At 44.6% G+C, this 22,791-nt stretch overlaps 1 protein-coding gene across 4 annotated transcripts in view; it reads left to right on the top strand.

Moving 5' to 3' along the window:
- The window catches only part of CHL1 (cell adhesion molecule L1 like), a 220,886-nt gene that overhangs the window by 174,245 nt on the left and 23,850 nt on the right, over positions 1-22,791 (top strand). For all 4 annotated transcript variants that reach the window (XM_077925023.1, XM_077925024.1, XM_077925025.1 and 1 more), the window contains 8 exons: positions 4,274-4,405; positions 4,572-4,718; positions 7,017-7,128; positions 9,584-9,735; positions 11,508-11,673; positions 16,715-16,839; positions 19,290-19,391; positions 19,589-19,786. In XM_077925023.1, coding sequence (XP_077781149.1) covers positions 4,274-4,405; positions 4,572-4,718; positions 7,017-7,128; positions 9,584-9,735; positions 11,508-11,673; positions 16,715-16,839; positions 19,290-19,391; positions 19,589-19,786 — 1,134 coding nt within the window. The remainder of the gene's footprint in view (positions 1-4,273; positions 4,406-4,571; positions 4,719-7,016; positions 7,129-9,583; positions 9,736-11,507; positions 11,674-16,714; positions 16,840-19,289; positions 19,392-19,588; positions 19,787-22,791) is intronic.

Raw genomic sequence — 22,791 nt, 5'->3', positions numbered from 1 at the left:
TTTCAATCAAATGATTCTCAAGGTGGCTTTCAAGCAACAGGTAATGGCATCCCCAGCTGCCCCCCCCCCAAAAAAAATTTCAGAATTCTGTTACAAATATACTCAAACACACACAGCAGCCAGCCCTTAGTCCTCCAGCTGATAGATGGGGATTCCTTTTGGTTCTGCAGTCCCAGGGAGGACAGTTGGAGGCAGTGGTGTAGTGTGGGCAGTAGCCCCAGATGCAAAATTATTAGGGGTGCAAAATTTAAAGAAAAGCATAGCCTCCTCTCAGTCTGTGCCTCTTTCTATACACAGGGAGTACCTCAAATACCACCAACCCCGGTCCCACGATGGCACTCCCACACCTTTCCCCCTCCCAAAGCCTTTGCTTCTTCCATTAAGACTGTTTATATATTTTCTTTTAATGTTGGGTTTGGGGGGGCCGGCAGTGGCTGTGATCCACATTGAACTGAAGGTGGAAAGGGAGAAATGGGTAGGTTGCAATCAGCGGCGTAGCGTGGGTTGTCAGCACCAGGGGCAAGGCAAGTAATTTGCGCCCCCCAACCCGTGGATTTGCGCCCCCTAACCTGTGGATTTGCGCCCCCTAACCCATGGATTTGCCCTAACCCCAGATGTTGCGCCCGGTGCGGCCGGCCCCCCCTGCACCCCCCATGCTACGCCACTGGTTGCAATTGCCATGCCAGTGCTGTCACTGGTTACTGGGCACAATACTTGTCTCGCCCCAAGCACTGGCAACCCATGCTATGCCACTGGTTGGAGGCAGCTGCAAGGAATCACAAGTGGGGATGAACAGAATTGCACTCAGGTGCTGCTCAGGCGGGATAAAGCTGCTATGCTAGCTTCCTAGCAGGTGGGTGGCTGTTGCTCTGGAGAGGGTCACGGCGTTGCTATGGTTGGCATGATGCAGGAGTACCAGATTGATTGCCCCAGTGGATTTGCACCACACCAATCACTCTGAGGCCCTGCCCCTCCTCTCCTTCCCGGTAAGCAACAGTCAGGAACGTGGCACAGCTAGTATTCCTTGTGGACTTCCCACAGTCGTCTGGACAGGATGCTGGACTAGATGGGCCACTGGCCCAACCCAACAAGATCTTCTTACAGCCTTAAGATTTGGGAGGGAGGAAGCAGAAAAGCAAACACTCTGCAGCTGCTCCTTGTCTGGCTGGTGTGCTAGGCTGGGTTGGCTTTCCTGCCTGCCTTTCTGGGTATTGTGGCGTGACCCTTGGTCCCTGGCCAGCTGCAGAAGCCAGAGGTGCTTCCCTTCTGCTTTCCAGTCCCAGGACTACTTTACGGCCCTAAGGATCACAATGTTTGATTGTGAATGCAAGTTGTTCCGGGAGCAGAAAATACCGTCCTCCACCTGCACGCCATTGTGTGTACTGTTACTTTGCTTGCTCTGCATGTTTCAGTCTTCCTTTCATGATTTCGGAGAGGGTCACCCAGGCACTGGCAACCCATGCTATGCCACTGGTTGGAGGCAGCTGCAAGGAATCACAAGTTGGGATGAGCACAATTGTACTCAGGTGCTGCTCAGGTGGGATAAAGCTGCTATGCTAGCTTCCTAGCAGGTGGGTGGCTGTTGCTCTGGAGAGGGTCACGGCGTTGCTGTGGTTGGCATGATGCAGGAGTACCAGATTGATTGCCCCAGTGGATTTGCACCACACCAATCACTCTGAGGCCCTGTCCCTCCTCTCCTTCCTGGTAAGCAACAGTCAGGAACGTGGCACAGCTAGTATTCCTTGTGGACTTCCCACAGTCATCTGGACAGGCATAGTGAGAACAGGATGCTGGACTAGGTGGGCCACTGGCCCAACCCAACAAGATCTTCTTACGGTCTTAAGATTTGGGAGGGAGGAAGCAGAAAGGCAAACACTCTGTGGCTGCTCCTTGTCTGGCTGGTGTGCTAGGCCAGGTGGCTTTCCTGCTTGCCTTTCTGGGTATCATGGCCTGACCCTTGGTCCTTGGCCAGCTGCAGAAGCCAGAGGTGCTTCCCTTCTGCTTTCCATGACTACTTCATGACCCTAAGGATCACAATGCTTGATTGTGAATGCAAGTTGTTCTGGGAGCAGAAAATACCGTCCTCCACCTGCACGCCATTGTGCGTACTGTTACTTCGCTTGCTCTGCATGTTTCAATCTTCCTTTCATGATTTCGGAGAGGGTCACCCAGTGTTAGGGAACTTGGCAACCCCTGCAAGCAACAACAAACATTGCAATCATTGCCATTGTCGTTGAAGATGCAGTGAACGGGGTTTGGGGTAACAAATCACAGGATTTCTTATGTCTGCTTCCCCACCCTTTCTCCTTTGATACAACCAGAGCTGAAAAGGTAATAACAATGCTAATAGCATCACGCGGTGTAAAAGCACAGCCTTTTGAGTTTCGTCTCCTTTTGCAGTTGTTGCCGGAGAGTGCCATCTGCTGGTAACCTGGAATAAAAGAAGGAATTAATATTTCCTTAGTGAAATTTTTAGCTGCATAGCTCTTTTTGGTCTCCCCCCAGGCCAATTATTACTATTTTTTAAGGCCAAGCTACACATTATTTAGGAACACAGGAAACCGTCTTGTACTTAGTCAGAGCATTGGTCATTTAGATCAGCACTGTTTTCACAAACTGAAAGCATCTCTCCACAATTCCAGACAGACAGAGGAGATGCCAGGAATTGAACCTGGGACTTTATGCATGCAAAGGAGATGCTCCACCACTGGCTTCTGTCAGGTGCCAGCCTGGTTGCTCGAGAGCGAGCAGGCAAGACTCTCACCGGTCTTTTCCAGGCTTTATTATCTGTACAAAACCTTTACAGTGCAGAGCGTCTCAAGTCCATGTCTGCTCAATCGCTTGCAGAATCTGGGAGTGGGTGGTCCTTAAACTTTCCCCAGTATAGCAGTCTTTTGACCCCCATCCTACGCCTTCCCTCTCTGCGCGTCAACCGACTTCGCAGAGAGGGCGTGGGCAAAAGGGGACCTGCCTCCCCCTCGCTTTGCTCAGGCTTGGTGTTGCGGCTTTCTCTAGCATCTTCCGAGCCCTGCATCCCTTCCCCACTGGTGGCGGGGCCTCCCTCCTCTCCGGAGGAAGAGCTGCTTCGCAGGATCTTCGGAGGCTCCCTGTAACCCAACTGCCCTTCCACCTCTCGCCTCTGAGCTGTTGGCAGTTCCCTGACAGCTTCCTTCTTTTATTTATTTATTATTATTTATTATTACATTTATATACCACTTTTATCCTCCAAGGAGCTCAAGGTGGTATACATGGTTCTCTTCCTCCCCACTTCCTCCTCACAACAACCTTGTGAGGTAGGTTAAACTAATAGATGGTGACTGGCCCAAGGTCATCCAGTAAGCTTCATGGCTGAGTGGGGATTTGAACCCCACTCTCCTAGGTCATAGCCCAACACGCTAACCATAAGGACAGCTTCTCTTAAGAGAATGGTTACAGTGAAGGGGATTTGGACGAAGGCTGTGGTTTATGGGCGAAAGGATCTAAAAACCTGTACTCCGCATTGATTCCCCCATGAACTTTTCTGCTGTATTAAGCTTCTATTAGTCACAGAGAAGAAAATACACAGGTACAATGTGGGGGCCTATATATTTCACCCTCCATGTCTAATAGGAGCTTCAGGGGAATGGAGAGTTTTTATTGTGAAATCTGTGTGGGTGAGAAATGTGTATTTTTGAAAAACCATTCCGCCAATCCAAATCAGTTTCCCCCAGCGGTTTCTAAGAAAAATACAGCTGGTCATGACTATTGCATGTAGCACAGTAGCTCCCAAGGTGGGCGGTAGGATTACCTAGGGCGACTTTAACAGGTAAGTGGGCAGCAGGCAGCGCTAGAGGTGAAAATGACTATCACTATTTGAAAATCACTGCATCAGGTTCATCAAGTTTTAATAAACTACATAGTTTTAACTGGATTTTGAATAAATGTGCAATTAAATGGTTGTTGCTTCAAATTTTATTGTGTTACTATTTCCCCGAGTGGGTCGTGTAAACCGCTACTCTGAATAATGCTATTTATAGGGTAGGGTAAGGGGCACCGAAGAGTTTATGGAACCAAAGGGGCAGTGGTCCGAATAAGTTTGGGAACTATTGATGTAATGTGTAACTTGAATGATACTATATGGGCCATTTTTTTCATTATTATTTTTTTGCCTAATTGTAAAGCGCTTCATCATTTTAGGTGCCTTACTGCGGTTGTGGTGGTGATGTTAATCATGTGTCTGTCTGCCTTTGGCTCACAGCCATGGCTGAAAAATGACTCTCTTCTTTCTCAACAGAGCCACCCATATGGGTAACGAAACCCAAAAGTGGAGTTTACGGTGTCGGCGAAAGTTTTGTGCTGTTGTGCCAAGCCATTGGCTATCCTGAGCCAACTATAAAGTGGAAAGTGAATGGCAGGTCTCTTGATGGTAAGGACAAGGTGCAAAACATCCAAAATAATAGTAGTAGTAGTAACAACAACAAGGGGCAAAATGGATGAAAGCTTCTCCCTGAAAGCCCACTTATTTCTACATTCCCAGGAAGGCACAGTTTGACTTACTGTGACCCTGTATCCTATTGTTGTGTTTTTGGCAGAGGCAGAAATAAAATCCAACAGGGCTGTTTTTTCAACAAGGGAGATCAGCGTCACTGACCTAGAGCTGCAAGACAGTGCCGTGTACCAGTGTGAGGCTACGAACAAGCACGGCACCATCCTCGCCACAGCAAACATCAATGTGCTTCGTAAGTCTTTCCAGCTTTTCGCAACATGCATGTAAAGACCCTGGGTTCAACCCCTGAATCCATCTCTGGGCAATGCTGGGGAAAGATCCAGGTCAGAAACCCTGGAGAACTACTACCAGTCATTACAGAAGACAATATTGAGCTAGGTGGACCAGTGGTCCAACTCAGTATAAGGAAGCCACCTGAGTAAAATAGGCCACTCTAGGGCTCAGTTTCTCTTCCAACTTTGATAACAATAGGACCAAGGGGATGAAAGAGCATCTCACCTAGAAGATCGTTGGGCACAGCTAGTGGCTTTATTTTTTTAGTAGTGACTCATACGAGTATGGTGACTGGAAAGAGTGCTGTCATCTGCCCCAAGGAAGCAATGGGTAGGACTCCCTTCTGTCTTATGATACTATTCCATTCCTTCTTTCCATTATACAAAACTGCTTCAGAAGGCTCCGAGTGGCTTGTGAAAATATTTAAGACAGGCATGTCCAAAGTCCGTTTCAGGGGCCTAATCCAGCCTGATGGTCAATTTATTTTGGCGCCTGTAGCAGTATATGTCCTGGGGTAAAATCCTAAAAAAAGCTCAACAACTTGGTCAGCCCTCACGCATGTTCACTTCATCAAATCTGGCCCTCTTTGAAAAAAGTTTGGGCACCCCTCATTTAAGATTTTGGCATTAACAAGGAGGCAGAAGAGGAATTCCCTCCATACCCCAGGTGGCAGTTCATGAGGCAATTTGCTGAAGGTCTAAAGCAAAGAGAGAGAACCTCAGGCACAGGGGCCAAAAGCAGTCCTCCAGGTCTTACTCTCCTGCCCTCCACAGGCCCCATCCCTCCCCAGCCATCTTTTGCACCCACCTTGAGTGTTTCTGCATGGCAAGAAATGTGTCCTTGAATTCTGGCAATGCTTCTTGCTTGCGTGGACAGATGAGTTGTGTTGGGGGTCTATGCAGAAACAAGCCTACTCTCCAAAGGTTAAATGTACATTTGTTGCTCCACCTACTTTTGCTTCTGGCTCCTCCCACCATGGACATGTCCCTCCTGGAAGTTTGTGGCCTATGGGCTGTTAAAGGTTTCCTACTCCTGGTTTGGAGGCAGCTTCCAATGGGAAACCCTTAGTTAACTGACTAACCAATACCCAAGGAGGAGAGGATTCCCATCTCCTTATGAGAGGATGCCCAGGGGTACAGCAAAGGCACGGGATTGGTCAACACATAACAAGCATGGTCTAGCATGGGCCACGATTTCAGCACTTTTCACTGGACACTGCTAGCCACTCAGCAGCCACATGCCTAAGCTAGCAGCTAAAAGGTAAAGGTAAAGGTACCCCTGCCCGTACGGGCCAGTCTTGCCAGACTCTAGGGTTGTGCGCCCATCTCACTTAAGAGGCCGGGGGCCAGCGCTGTCCGCAGACACTTCCGGGTCATGTGGCCAGCGTGACAAGCTGCATCTGGCGAGCCAGAGCCACACACGGAAACACTGTTTACCTTCCTGCTATAAAGCGGTCCCTATTTATCTACTTGCACCCGGGGGTGCTTTCGAACTGCTAGGTTGGCAGGCGCTGGGACCGAACAACGGGAGCGCACCCCGCCGCGGGGATTCGAACCGCTGACCATGCGATCGGCAAGTCCTAGGCGCTGAGGCTTTTACCCACAGCGCCACCCGCGTCCCTTGGAAAGCTAGCAGCTACTATCTTGCAACTCCTTTTGGCCAAGGCATGAAGGTCCCGTCAGCAGAGTTGGATCACTCAGCATCCATAATCTGACCAGATTGCAGCAATGCAACAGTGCACCTGAGGGGACAGCAGGCTTGCTTGAGGGGTGCCAGTCAGACTGCATGGCATCCAAGCTCTGTCTTGCAACCACTCGCTGCTGCTCTTCCCAGCATCTGCTGCCTGAGGTGGCCACTCATTCTGCGTAATGGTTGCACCAGTTCTGCCCCCTCAGTCTTGTTTGCTGCTGCTTTCTTCCTCCAAGAAGCTGCCTCACAAGTTGTTACTGCTGCCCACAAAGGTAGGGGACTTCTTGCTCAAAGGGACAGATGGGATGTCCTCTCTCAGTAGTTACTGTTCCTCTGGCCAGTGAGTATGATGTTAGATTGGGCTGACCATTAGAAAAAAGCACCCCTCCACTCTGGTCTGAATAGCAAGTGATTTGTAAACATCTGAGCTAACTCCTAAGTGCAACTCACTTTTGCTGGATTCTAGACAGCAATGTTTTCCCAACCCCATGGGATGGCAGGTGTTTCTAAATCCAAGCTATTTATAGATCTGTAGTTCTAACTTTTTTGTTGTTGTTGACATTTGCAGACATTCCTCCAGAAATGTTAACTCCAGATGGTGAAGAATATGTTGCGGTTGTGGGTTACCCAAGCCGCCTGTACTGTCAGTTTTTTGCCGTCCCATCACCTGATGTTACTTGGTAAGCTCATTTTAGTTCTTTCCTCATGTTCATAGGCTGCTGTTGGCATTTCTGGCTGCAGAGATGTAGTTCCATTAAATCTCTATTGATTTGTTTTTTTAAAAAAAATCAATCCACTAAAAATTGCTGTCATAGGATGCCAAAGATGATCCAAATATATTTCTACTTTAAAAGTTTCAAAGACTAATATGCCAAGGTTAATGAAACCCCACATTGTTTGTTAGCAATGGAAATGATAAGGTCCCCCATGAGGTGGTGTTCCATTTCCTTTATCTTCAGGAAGGCAAAGGTCAACAGAGCTTAGTTTGTTCAGAGGCTTTTCTTGCTCAGGCGCAATTTAGATGGCTTAATAAAAAGCAAATGTTAGTTTTGAAAAGATAACAAAGAACACTTCAGAATTTAACTTGTGTTGCTTCATTCTTTAGGGAACTTTGTTGTGTGCTAGGCCCATTTTCCTTGCGTTTTCCTACTCAGGATCTGTTATTGTCCTCTAAGAGGCCCTGTTGGCCAAAGTATAACCCTGATTGGTTATAATCTTGGTTTCCATGAAAAGCTAGCAGCAGCTCCTCTGAGTAGCTACAACTGATTTGAGTACCCTAAACCAAACCACTAGTCACCTGATAATCCAGAGAAAGAGAGCGAGGTTGAGAGAGAAATGCACAAACATCTCACCATTCACCCCAAAATGGGTCAATAAAATTAGTCACTATTGTAAGTTGGGTCCTCCATCATGGAGGGCACGTGTTGCGGTGAGGTCACCAGAAACTGCCTCCCTGTTGTGGGGCAGGACCGTTTGGATGGCCACCATGACTCATTGGTTGCCCCTCTGTTGCTAGGGCAGAAATTTGGCCAGTTGGGTTGGCTATTGGCTGCTGAGGGGCTACTTAAGCTGCTGCACATTGCTGGAGAGTTTCACTTTCTTGCGACGTGCAGCAGATCACCCGCCCTCCTCTCCCTATATTTAGGGTTGTTCTTATGACCTTGCTATGCTTGTGTAGGGGTCGTCTGTTTTGGAGCAGGGGCCCGGTAGGAATTTTGCCATTTGGCTGATTGGCTGGTGCCACTTGGTTTTTGTCTACCGTGTAGCAAATCGTCACAACTTTGTACAGTTGGCAGTTAGGCATTTGGTTCAATGTTTTGGGGAGGGGACGTGGTTGGCTGTGCCTGCCTCTCCATTGCTGCTGCTAGGGAATTCCGTTACAGGAATCCAGGGGCTCGCCTTGCTTTTGTCCGAACCCTGTCAAGGGGCTAGGGCCACGCCAGAGCCCCTGGGAGCATCTGGGGTGAGCTGTGAGATTGAAGGAGTTCTTGCTCCCCCAGGATGCTTTCCCTTACTGACATATGGTGGTGCTCAGTCTCAATCCTCTTCCTGCCAGGTTCAGGTAGTCTGGAACTAATGCCTAAGCAACCACTCACATGCTTTAATCAATAAAGTTGTGGCCAAAATTTAATGCCAAAAACCTTAAACTAAAATCTGTGTCTATTGCGTCTTCATTTGGGGGTGGTTTTGGGGGGTCTTCACACACATTTATGAAGGACCAAGGGTTTGTAAGTATAGACAGAAAATTCTTGAAAGGCACCCTGCCCCTCTGCCATTTCCCTCCTTATTTTCTTACACAAAACATATGCAGCAGAAGGAGAAGGCAGGAGCAGCAACAGCTGGGTCTAAAGCAGAACATCTTTTCTCACATAAAGACTTGTCTGCAGCAAAAAGAAGAGGCTTTGCATGCCATCTCTTGACCATAAGTATGCTTATGAGGGGTATTGATTAAGGAGGATCCAGAAATCCCACTACTGGAATTCTGTGATGGCTAATGCTCAAAACAAATACGCTGAATTTAATTAAATGAAAATATTGTTGAGTAGCATTATTCAAAAATGCATTTAAAAGCGCACTATGGTTTGACACAAAACCATAAAAAGAAGAATACGGTATGTTGTTAGAGTATGGAACTAGCCAATCATCCTAGATATTCTAATGTGGTGGTGAGAAATTTCGGGACATGGCCACTGTGGGAAGAAGGTGCATATTCATTCTGACAGTGAAGAAAACCATTTCTGGGAAAAGGAAATCTAAGGTAAAATCCACACTGTACATTTAAAGCACATTTATAGCACTTTAACAGTTTTGAGACTCATGGGAATTGTAGCTTACTCCACAGCACCCTTAACTAACTTTGGCTTTCTTTGGGTGAAGCCATGTATTTTAAAAGCACGGTGTGAGTGTGACCCTAATTCAAAAGTATGTGATTCCAGCTCATTCAAAGACAAGTCTTCCTTCATTTATGAGCTGAAGCATCTTTTCAGACTGAAAGGAAGAAATGTCTATATTGATTTATAGCCATTGCTTTGCTTCTGCTTCCTATCACGGTAGTTAAGCTAAGACCTGGCTGCCCTGACATTCTCATAATCTCTAACCGCATGAAATAACTTGTGGTTGTGGTTTACTTCCTAGGACTAAAGATTACGACATGCAGCACCTTGATCCTGATCAGAATGGAACCCTGGAAATCAGAGTAACGAGAAAGGAAGATGCTGGGTCTTATACTTGCTGGGTGAAAAATTCTGCTGGGAGACGTGCTATCACTGCTACCCTTACTGTCAGAAGTAATTCTTCCTATGAACACAAGTTACTATTAAAAATCTGATTGCTTTAACCTCATGTATAGATGTGGAAAATGCCCCGTTTAATTCTGAAGACAATTCCATCTCCCCAAACAATGGTATCACACATTGCATCAGAAGCAACTATGCAATTTTCTTAATGGATGTGCTTAACTCATAACATTTCCTATTCAAAACCACAAATATAATTGCATAATGCAGCAAAATATGTGTAATGCAGTATAATGCTGTTTTCACTTTTGAAAATTGGCATAATTGCATATTGTTCCTGATTTAAAGGCTGGTTGATCACTATGGATGTTCCCCATTCAAAAGGAGAGACCTGATGCTGATATTAATAATGGTTGTGGAGTTTCCTCAATGAAACATTATTTTACACAGTGAATGGAACAGACTGCCTTGGGAGGTGGCAGCTCGTCTTTGGTGGAGGTATTTAAGCAGACGCTGCACAACCCAATTTCAGGGACGCCGTAGTTGCATCCTGAATTGAGCAGTGGGTTGGACCTCTAAGGTCGCTTCCAACTCCATGATTCTGTGGGCCAGCACTTTTTTTTAGTAGATCAGCAAAAATGATTTGCGAACCTATTGCTTTCCTAGGTCACATATCCGCAAGAGCAAATTAATCACATTTGCTGACATTGAGTAAAATGTTGCTCATCTTCACACCGGTGCTTTCAATTCATGGGAGGTGGGCCAAGGGACCATGAACCATTTGCCTTTTGTTATTTCTTCCTTCTCCATTATCTCCCTTATCTACTGTTCTTAGCAAAGGACAGGTGGGACATGATTTGGCTAAAATGGAGGTGGGATGGGAACTCAGGAACTATGAATTTCATCAAGGGCCCTGCTATATTTCCTACCCATAGCGCAGTGCCATCCCACACTGCAGGGGCAAACGTGTGAATAACTGAGATCCTACCCCACAGGTGTGTCTTTCACTCTAGGGATGGGAAAGGAATTCAATTCAGTTTGAATTTTAATGCGAGCGTATCCAATTCACATTTTCCATAACAACTTGTGAACCAAAACAAAGCTGTCCTTCCAAATTTGCAGCTCTCCAGATTTTGTGATTCAGTTCTTCAGCTGATTGATGACGTAAAAATGGAGAGGGAAAGTATTCAGAAATGCATTTTATTAGGGGAAACGGCTTGCAAAAATCTGTATAAGAAACAATGGCATACAAAAATGTGTATATTGTGAGAGAAACTTGCACAAGGATTTCTTTTAAAGTATACAGAAATATGGAGGGCCAAACTTAAGAGTAGGAAAGCAAGAAACCTAGAGAAGCCAAAATCGACAGATTCACTCATCCCTGTTTTCATATGTTTCACTGGAGAGCTTTTCAGGAGTCAGTCTGAAGAATGAATGATGGCCAAATAACTCTGGCTCACTTATAAAATGTGAAACTAATTTAGTACTTCCGAGGAATGTCAAGGGGAAAGTAAAGGGTTTCAAAAGGAACAGTGACATTTCTCTGGAAAATCTGTACAACCCTCAGTTATCCTTGGAGTTTACCTAAAGCAAAATTTGAAGTAAAGCTGCTAGTCATTCCTGGGTGAAATATACAAGGGCAGCCAAAAGTATTTCAATAAGACAAGCGAAATTTCTCAGTTTAAAGTATAATGCATCATTATCATATGCAAGCGGGATTGATAGCTCCCCTATTATTATGCGAAGGAATGGCACAAGGACCGTAAAGCAATTTGCTCATTGTATACATGAACAAATGGCAAATGTCTTTCTTCACTTATTAGATGCTACCAAAATATCTGTTCTGCCTAAGAACCCACAAATTTTGAAATCACACCCAGTTGCATTGAAATGCCACGCTGAGTTTGACTCCCATTTGAAACACCACTTTCAAATCTCTTGGAGAAAGGATGGAGAGGAGCTTGTAAAGAATGACACAGAGGATGGGAGGTAACAAATGAGAGTTTTCTCTTTATTCTGCTTTCTTTTTACATAAATAATTTTTATTCATGGGAATATGATTGTGCGCTTATGGTCCTTCCCTAATGGGCAGTGTGGCGATCAAACAGGGTCCACGGACGTTTGACGGTCTATTGATCCCTGTGCCACCACTGTGCTCGCTTCCCCGCTGCCACCAACCCGTTACTCTCGGGTAAAACACTGAGTCCAGACAGTTGTTAAAATTGAACCAAATAAACAAGTTTATTTTATAAGCATTAACAAGTTTATGGTTTCTCAGATAATATTCCTGTCAGTTTCTTAACCTTAGTTTCTTTACCAGCCTATACCTTCCTAATACCTTCTGACTGATTATATCAACTGTTTGACTGACTCCTCTTTACAGATTCTCTCACTCTCTCACATCAGACTAGCCCAACCCACAGACTTATTCTCTCTGTCTCTTCTCTAACTCCTGACTGACTTCTCAACCACCCTAACTCTAACTCTAACTCCTCCCCTTGGGTTCCCATTGGTTAGTCATTTGACAATTAGTTAACCCTTTCCTTATGAAGCCAGTATGATGTCACACACCTAGGAGGGCAAACGCCACAGGCAGCTTCTAATGACTGCTGATTCTGGCATCAAATAGTTGTAGTTCTGCTGTAATCCTCTGCAGCAGAGAGCCAGGCACAGTGAGGTATTATCTGGGACTTCCCATTGATTTCCATAGGAGTGCTTAAAATATCACCACCCTTTTTGCAGGAGTAATAACATAGGCAAGCTTGGACATACGGGAGTTCCTGGGTCAGCAACAAATAAGTGGAATGGGATGTTTTACACCATACTTATATGTGTTGTTTTCAGAGTGACAGTGGATCAGAGAGAGGCTGTAGCCCAATAGCAGGACACATCTGCTTTCATGAAGAAGGTTCCAGGTTCAATCCCTGGCGTCTCCAAATTGGGCTCTGGGAGATTAGTACAGACATGATTAACCTGGAGGGATTCAGTATATGTTAGCTTCCTATGTTCCTAGCAGCACCCTGGGTTTGGGGAGTTATGCTGTGCCATTTAGCAGGTGGACGTTGGAGACAGTATCACATACCGTGAGGCATGCCACTTGCCTTTCTCGTGGCCTCATTTTTATTTTATTTATTATTTTTTGCAACACAGACATAATGGATTTGGAGAAGCGTCCGTTGGGAAAAGTTGCACCCTGCGACAGAGAAAGTGCCTCCATCGGAGGAAGCTTCTCTTCCTCCAAGCCAATGCAGATCTACCTAACAGTGCTGAGCACTACTGGGATAATGTGCATTGAGTGAAATCCAGGCTTCCCAAATCTGGTATAGTCTCCAGATATTTTGCACTACAACTACCATGGTCCCTATTGACCATGCTGGCTGAGTCTGATGGAAGTCATAGACCAAGATATCTGGAGGGCACCAGCTTGATGAAAGTTGCTCTAAAAGTATTACATAAACCATTTTAAAAAAAATCATGTATTTGCAGCCTGCCTTTCTGCCCACTTGAACCCTTCAGAAACTTTCCAGTGCAGAACCATAAAATATACATATAAATCACTATGCAATCCTATCCTGGTACAGTCAACTGGAAAAGTAGAGTATGGGATTAAGGATTCTTTTGGCAGTGGCACATTGTAAGTCTTACAACCCATTGGTTGTCCCTGTATTTTGCTGAAAATATCTTGTTTTTCCTAGTGGGGTCAATAGAATATCTCTTGTTGACCTTAGCAAGATGTTGTATGAGTCCTTGAAGCACAGGTGACTAATCTTTGGCCCTCCAGAAGTTGTCAGACTCCAGCTACCATCAGACTCAGCCAGCATGAGCTCTGGTCCAGCAGCCTCTGGACTGCTACAAAAGGGATAAAATTGGAAAACTGGTAGTCGGTATGGCATGAGACTCTTAGTCTCAGAGCTGTGGGTTCGAGCCCCACATTGGGCAAAAGTTTCCTGCATTGCAGTGATTGGACTGGATGATTGTTGGGGTCCCTTCCAACTGTACAAATCTATAATTCTATGAAACTGGAATGACTTTCTATCTCAGTAAGATATAAGCAGCCTTACAGTTCTGCACATAATTTCATAGTTGTCCTGGAAGGACCTCTAGTGGTGAAAGCACAGCTCTAAATCTACATTTTGTATCCAGTAGGCCAGATGTACAGTTATTTTGAATAGCTCAGAACTGAACAAACCAGTCAAATAAAACCACCAAATACAAGTCGTGTTTTGCTGATATCATCACATGTTCAGATTATGAGGTATTTTATTTTGTTAAATAATGTAGCCAGAACAAGTAAAAACAAACAAACCTCCACCTTGTTAATTCATTAAGCATGTACAATGTGGTTTACCAGATTTCGGCCTATGGGCCACATGTGTCCCTGAAATAATTATCTATGGTTTCTGGACATTCTACCAATAATGCTTTCAACATTCCTTTGCATCTCTTTTTTTTTTCTTTTGAGTTGTACATATACTGTGTGTGTGTGTGTGTGTGTGTGTGTGTGTGTGTACACACACACACACACACACACACACACACACACACACCCAATATTGATATGCAACATTATGCATGAACAGATGGTGCTGCTTATCTGTTGAAACCTGCTAGAAAGCCTGTTAATTTGTTTTTTTAAATTTTGTTTTTGGGGTGGCGGTTATGAGACAACAGCTGATCATTCCTGGCTTTAAAAGTGAATTTATTGTCTAAATTCAAGGGCCAATTAGGAACATAGGGAACTACCTTTTCTCAATATAGCTCAGTGTTGTCACTTCCAGTACGGACTGGAAGTGGTTCTCCAGAGTTTCAGAAATGGTGTTTCCCAGCCCTATCCTGGATTGAACCCATTCCTTTTGACTGCAAGAGTGACTGGTTCACTGTCACTCTGAAAACACATCTGTGCAGATGTCCACGCTCTTGAAGGGCACATTTAAACATTCCGTTCCACAAACAGGGCCTTTCAACATAGGGCAAAGTAGATGAGATGTGGAATATCCATGATTGGCTCTCCCAACTTTCCTTTGCATTTTCATGGGGAAAGCGAAGAATTGGATCAGGACTTTTGTGACCCTTAGGGAAGGGAATATTAGCTCTTCCCTTGTGTTGCTTTCCCAATATCAACCCCTCGTAGCTATTATTATGTATATCCCCCCCCCCAATGTTACAAGCAATAAATTGGGAGGCCTTCGATATTACATATATAACCAGTGCTTTTTTTATTTAAAAAAATGTTTAGGGATACTCTCATTTTGACTCAAGAAAATTACCATTTAGTAGTTCAAATTGGGAAAAATAAATACAGTAAATGGACAAAGATTCACAAAATATTTAGGGACATGCGTACCCCCGCATTCCCCCAGAAAAAAGCACTGTATATAACATAATTTTATTTGTATGCCACCTTTCCACAATTCTAACCATGCTCAAGGTGGCTTACAACACGAAAAAATACATAACTACAACATCACAAAAGTAGCCATAAAGAATAAAGGTAAAGCTAAAGGGACCCCTGACCATTAGGTCCAGTCGTGATCGACTCTGGGGTTGCGGCACTCATTTCGCTTTATTGGCCGAGGGAGCCAGCGTACAGCTTCCGGGTTATGTGGCCAGCATGACTAAGCCGCTTCTGGCAAACCAGAGCAGCGCACGGAAACACCGTTTACCTTCCTGCCGGAGCGGTACCTATTATCTACTTGCACTTTGATGTGCTTTCAAACTGCTATGTTGGCAGGACCAGGAACCGAGCAACGGGAGCTCACCCCGTCGTGGGAATTCGAACTGCCGACCTTCTGATCGGCAAGCCCTAGGCTCTGTGGTTTAACCCACAGCGCCACCTGCGTCCCAACATAAAGAATAAATTAAACATTAAAAATATTATAAGCAGACTGGACAATTTCCACATAAATCACAACAAGATCTAAAATAAAGATGCAAAAAACAAACAAACATAACAGCGACAATCCCCCCCCCACACACACAACAAAACACTCCAGCCCAATAGTTTGTTCAGCAGCCTCAGCTTTTGTAGCTGGAGTCAGTCAGGCCCTCCCCTCCCAGGCCAGGTGGGAAAAGGCAACTGAGATGCTTTCTGGCCATGCACATGGGAAATAGCATTGTGGGAAGGGGTTAAACCTTCCCTTTCCTTAGTCCTATGGTGCTGATCCAATTTATATCTTCCCCTTGACTTCTGTAAAGGGGGAGGAAATGAAACACTGGAAATTTAAAGGTAATGGTAAAGGTAAAGGTACCCCTGCCCGTACGGGCCAGTCTTGACAGACTCTGGGGTTGTGCGCCCATCTCACTCAAGAGGCCGTGGGCCAGCGCTGTCCGGAGACACTTCCGGGTCACGTGGCCAGCGTGACATCGCTGCTCTGGCAAGCCAGCGCAGCGCATGGAAACGGCGTTACCTTCCCGCCAGTAAGCGGTCCCTATTTATCTACTTGCACCCAGGGGTGCTTTCGAACTGCTAGGTTGGCAGGCGCTGGGACTGAGCAGCGGGAGCGCACCCCGCTGCGGGGATTCGAACCGCCGACCTTTCGATCGACAAGCCCTAGGCGCTGAGGCTTTTACCCACAGCGCCACCCGCGTCCATTTCTCATCTTGTCTGGTTTGACCCGTAAGAATTTAGTCTTTAGCACTCAGTCTAATCTATCTCACAGGGTTGTTGGAATGATAAATAAGAGTTGTCTAGCACTTTGTGGACTGGGGACTGTAGATGAATAATCTCCAAATTTCCTGAAAGCAGATTACTAGAACTATGGCTGTTATAAGTTGGTATGATCAGTTGCAGGTGCTTGAAACTGTGCTGGTAGTTAATGCTAGCAACATGTGTGTGTGTGTGTGTGTGTGTGTGTGTGTGTGTGTGATGAATTTGCTACCTAAAATGCAACTTAAGCATTATTGTGAGTTGCCTCGTTGTGAGAGGATTTCCATGTGCAGGCTTGGCAAGGTGAGGTAAAGAAAGCGGATTCAGGATGCTAGTTTTATTATTGCTCTGTCATTTGTGTCTTATTTATACTTTCCTTCGCAGAATAATTATGGAGATGGACACTTTGATTATATCAAATGTGGAATTAGAAGATCAGGGTGTGTACACCTGCGTAGGCCGCACATCTCTTGACATTGCCACAGATGATTCCCGCATAACTGTCCTTTGTAAGTAAATTTTAAACCACTGCTTGCATGCTAAGTTATTCTGATGCTTTATTTAAATCCCTCTGGGAAAATCTGTTCTTACTCCTTCTCTGCCAAGTAATGGCTTTTGTTCTGAAGATTTGGGCCCATTGCAACATCAGTCAGATTCGGCACTATTTATTCACATGCACATTTCACAAATGGCCGCTTTGCCGCCTGACCCTGAGGGCTTTGGACAGGGGTGGGGTTGCTTCTGGGACAGACGGGGTGTGTGTGTGTGTGAGTCATGGCTTTGGGGGATACGCCATGTGGATGTTAGGAGAGGGAAACACAGGAGACTGTCTAAGGCTCCTCCACTTTCTGCCCCTTTAGCCTCTTCTGTTTTCTCAGTGCAAGATTTTCTGTTCACTTCAGGACTGTGTAGGATTGTTTCTGGCCTGTCTGTTTGTGTGCCCTGCTGACATTCTTCCAACTCCCTGACTACTTTAAAATATGTACCAGGTTGATGAGGAGCCAGTTTTGCAGGCATGCCATTGGATTAGGTTAATTCAATGGCCACATTTAAGCTGGGATAGAATCATAGAATTATAGGACTGTAAAGTTGGAAGGGACCCTGAGGATCCTCTAGTCCACCCCCCTGCTATGTAGCCGCCCCACACAGGGATCAAACCTGCAACCTTGGTGTTATTAGCACCACGTTCTTACCAACTGAGCTACCCAGGCTATGCATGGGAAATTCACTAGGGAGGGACAAGGGTCGGTGAGCACCCTTAGGCAACGTTTAGGGTGAATGGCAGCTCCCAACACCTGCCATTCAGGGCTCTGGGATCCTTGAGCAGGATATGTCTCACCTTTGGGGTAACCTCTCTCATTCAGTTGGAGTCATAAGGTTCTAGGAGGGGTGACTTTCAAAGGCCTCCTGCCCACCTGAAGGGTTGTTTTTCAGTGCAACTCACATATTTATTGATGAATGAGCATCACATAATAGGGGTTCATTTTTAAACTGGATGAAATCCACCTCCTCCCCCATTTTTCCTTACACATATTAAAATCCTCCTGGGCTGCCAGTCTCATTATGGCCCTGCAAATGCTACCCCCAACTGCGATCCTTCTTTTTCCCATACATTGTCATTTCAAATCTAACTCCCAGACAACCACACACTGCTGCCTTTTAAAAACCCTGCACTTCTATTCTTAGCCATCTATAAAAACCACATATTTATGTAGAAATCCTCCTCCAGCTCTGCCTCATTGCTTTCTTGCTACCAGGACAGTTGCTTAATAAGAATCCTGCTGCGGCTGAGACAAGAAATAGAATTTGACCTTTGTTGGGGAACGGTTCTGGCTATTGGAGCGGAAAGAAGTATCATATGCAATGCATGAGGGACAAATAGTGGATGCCAGTGCCCATCCCACTAGTATTATAGAGTGTATGCCTGAAATGCGTTTTGAGCCTGGCCTTGGAAAACAACTGTATTTCTCACTGCATACGCTTTGCTCCCAAGTTTCACATGGAACTGTTTTATTCGCTCAACAGTCTTCCTGTGAAGGAAGTGGTGAATGCCAAAGCTGGCCTTTTAAGTTTGATAGGACAGACCACCTTCTGCTCTGCCCCTCCAAAATAACAGAAGAAGCTGCCTTAAACTGAGTCAGACCATTGGTACATTGAGCTCTGCATTGTCCACACGGACTGGCAGTGACTCTCTGGGGTTTCAGACAGTGGACATGCCCAGCCCTACCAGAAGATACCAGGGTTTGAAACCTTTGCCTGCAAAGTATGTGGCCTGCCACTCAGCTAAGGCCCAGGTATTCTGGCACACAAGTATGGATTACAGATTACATAGCATTATTACATATTTACTCCATTTTTTGCCCTTCTCTTACATGGGACTCCCAGTGACCACAGAGCTGATCAGATCTGTACCTGTTTGGCATCTGTATGCAACAATGCTGCAATTTCAAATACTCCTAGTTAAATCATTGGACCCCTATAATCTGGGTGTTTTTAATATTCCCTGTAGGATTTCCCCTCCTGTACAATTTTGCTAAAAACAGCAAGTGTGGATATGTGCAAAAATCTGTGCAGATTATACTTTCTAGAGCAGACCAATTCATGCAACAGACAAGTGTTGCTGTAGTCCTCAGAAGCCTACGCCACAATAATTGTGCCAGTCTTTAAGGTGTCAAAGACCTCTTTGCAGGCATAGCTTTTATTCTTGTGAAATAGGTAAAGATGAAGAGTGTGGCATGCGGCTATGTCGGCACTGGGGGGGCATAGCTGGCTGGTATGACGTTTCTCTCATGTATTCCGTGAACAGATGGACAGGGTCATATGCACAGCCCTAATGTCAGAAGCAGCAGTGTGATTTCTCTGAAGGCCCCACCTGAAAATATTGCACATGTCTCTTGCTCAGAGTGAAGCACGGCAGCCAAATGCCATTCTTCTTATGTTTCTTCTGTTTCTTGTACAGATGTCCCTGACCCACCAGAAGACCTCCACCTCTCCGAAAAACAGAGCAGAAGTGTGAGGCTATCATGGAATGCTGGGAGCAGTAACAACAGCCCAATTAATGGTAAGCGGGAGTCTAGTGCTGCCACCTCACTTTTATAGAGTGACAGCCAGTGCTTGGAATTAGATCAAAACTACCCTGAAAGCTGCACTTAATTAGTTTTATTGGTGAAGGTTTTATTTGTTGCTGATCATTTCCTTCCTTCTTTCCAGTTCATTTCTGGGGATCTTAATTGTGTCTCCACTCCTTGTCCTTTCTAGAATCTATTGTGGAATTTGAAGAGAACCGGTGGGAGCCCAGAAAGTGGCAGGAATTAATCAGGCTCCCAGGGAACGACAGTACAGTTGTCTTACCACTGTCCCCTTATGTAAATTACCAGTTCCGTGTTATATCTGTCAATGCCGTTGGGAGAAGCCAGCCTAGCGAACCGTCAGAACGATATGAAACACCACCAGCTGGTATGCTTTGCTACCTGTTTCTTGTGTTTAATTATATCATATTGAACAGGGTATACTAGCCTAGAATACACCTGATGCATATTCAGGAGCCTTTGTTTTGATTTGTGGGGGGGGGGGGAGTTCCTAAGCTTTGTTTTGTTTTAGATTAACTTATAGGTTTGGTTGGAGGTGAGTTGCTTTCTCCTATCCCACTCAGTAATTGGTGCCAAGGCTTGACATTGTGATGCCAGACCCTGTTGTGGATAATTATAAACATTGTTTGAAGCAGCCTTCCCCAATCTGTGTTCCTTCAGACGTTTTGGAATAAAACTTCCATCATTCCTGACTATTGACCATGTTGGCTAGGTCTGATGGGAGTTGTTGTTCAAGATGTCTTGAGGGCACCAAGTTGGGGAAGGCTGGCTTAATGTATGTGTTCCTCTCTTTTCAAAGTGTGGCTCTTAAGGAGATATAGTTTTTTATTGAAACTTTTTTCTCACACAATGCAATAAAAAACAAACAAATCTAGATTTTAAGGCAAAAGCAACAGAAAAAAAAGAAAGAGTGAAGAAAATAGAAAGCCCCCCTCTTAATCCTTGTCTCACACAGAAGAGGGTGGACCCTCCCAGCTGTCACCTAGGAGATTCCCTTTCTTCTTCAAGCCTCCCACCCTGGGAGATCTTTCCTTCCCTGCCTTTAGAGTCCTTCACTAGCCAGCCATCACCTTCATGTGCATATAGTCTCTCTCTCTCACACACACACACACACACACACCAAGGAGAAAAGAGGAAAAAGAAGAAGAAATATAAAAATAAGAAGAGAAGCAAAAAGAAAAGAGTGTTTTATTTAATTGAGGACACAGTATTGTACATTAAAAGTGTTGGGATGCTGCCAGGGAGACGGGGGCATCAGGCAGACCCCAAGCTGGCTCCAGCCACCGGCCGGCAGCCAGGTGATCTCCAGGTCATGGAACAGCATCAATCAATCAGCGACTCGAGCCTCAGTAGCCTTCTGAAGCTACCGAGCACGCTAATTAGCAGAGTGAATAAATCTCCACAACGGAAGTGGCGGACAGAGCCATGTGTAAGCATTATATACAGCATTTTATTCAGCAGCAGGGACAAAGGAAAAACATGTCTGCTTCCCTTCTTCTCCAGAGCAAAACAGCAATACAAAAGCAATATACAAAACAGAAGTTCCCAGCAGACTGTGCTGGAAATGTAAACAGGCATGTGACACACAACAGTCATGCCTGTCCCGTTTAAGGTGGAACGGAACTATATCTTAACAAAAAGTACAGGTAGCTGTGTTGGCCCATCAGAAACATTCCAAAATTTGTTTTAGAGCAAAATCATTATTAACCAATCAATCTGTCACAAAATAGTGTGGCAGCTTTAGAGTTCTCCACACCTGTACACCTGCTTAGTCTCTTTAGCCAACTAAATGGTAAACAAGGGGTTGGGGGCTGATGGTTATGCTCTGGAATTCCATTCCATTCATAGTCCCAAGATGGAACGTGGAATGAGGCATTCTTAAGGGCTATACAGGTTTCAGGTTGTACCAAAGACTGCCAAAAAACAAGACATATATGATGATTCAGCCCCAATCTTTGGGAATATAAGATCCAAGGAATAGAAGTTATTTGTACATGGCAATGCTCCATACAGGTAGGACAATCAGTAAGACAGAATTTGGAATACTTTGTACAGTTTGGGTTGCAACACCTCAGAAAAGGCTGTTTTACAACTAGAAAACAAATGTACTTAAGCATTCCATTTTTAAAATATCTTCTGAGAAACTGCACAATTAACAAAACATGTAGTTAGGCTCCAAATATACTGCTTTTAAGACTCAGGCTAGCTTTCTTCTTCTTTTATGTAGACACCATGCCTTCTGGATGGGCTATTTAGCAAGATTTATAGTGAGTCTCATAGCAGCACAGGACTTTGGATAAATTTCTATTCACAACCAATTTCTCTTGGTATAACATGAAATAACTGGCTCCTGAAAATCCTTTTATAGAACAGCTGTTCTTCAAGGTTTCTTCATTTATATTCTCCTAACATTTTTTAAAAAACTTTTGTCTCTGTGCCTTTCCTAGCTTTCAAACTGTGCCTCCTTCTAATGATACACCTTCTGTTTTCCTAGTCCCAATGGGCCAACTCTTTAAAATAATCCCATTAACATCTGGTGCTTTGTGAAACTCCCATTTAGTTCTTATTCAATCATTTTAACCAAAATGACTGAAACTATATCCATTTTATGGTGTGGGGTTTTTGTTGTTGTGCTTTTTACATGACAATTGATCATATTATCCAAGGGTGTCCTGGGATGAATTTATTTACTGGTGTCTGTCATAATGTAATTCTTTCATCTCAAAATGGCTCCTTAAGATAGTGGAACTCATTGTGCTCATTCCCTCATGTGGGCCAGCAAACAAACTACAGTAGGAAGGCTCTCCATTCACTATTATTATTTCCTGGTTTTGCTGAACTGGCAAACTATGGTTAATGGCTGGACCAAAACGAAATATTAAGCCATCTTCCCATGATAGCATAATCCTGTTCAGAAGCTGTTAACCACAGTTTCCCAGTTTGGAAAAAATGAGAAACTATAGTTGATGGAAGAATTACTGATCTGTTTTCTTGTAGGTGAGAAGGGGGAAGCAGAGAGGCTGTGTGCATGGCCCAATGCCTTGTTCATATGTCAGCTTATTAAACAGAAATCTAATAATTTGAATGTAGCTGATACATCCATTCTTTGAAATCCAATTTGCAAGGAGTTGTGTGTGGTTATCATAACATGTCACAAGCCACCATAAAGGGGGCAGTGTGTTAAAAATGATAACTTTATTGCACAGTGAATGTAAAATTCATCTGAAGTTTTTCAAACTTTATTTTGGAATAATTTACTGCTGTATAATAATCATTACTAGGAAATTCACATAATTAGCCAGCAGTTAATCGATTTACCATATAATGTAAATGTAGACATATAAGTAACAAAGACTGGTTAATTAAAATACT

This window comes from Podarcis muralis, chromosome 2 (genome assembly GCF_964188315.1).
Source record: "Podarcis muralis chromosome 2, rPodMur119.hap1.1, whole genome shotgun sequence".
Taxonomy (NCBI): Eukaryota; Metazoa; Chordata; class Lepidosauria; order Squamata; family Lacertidae; genus Podarcis; species Podarcis muralis.
The sequence above is the reverse complement of the archived record's forward strand: the minus strand, read 5'-3'. Positions and strand labels throughout refer to the sequence as shown.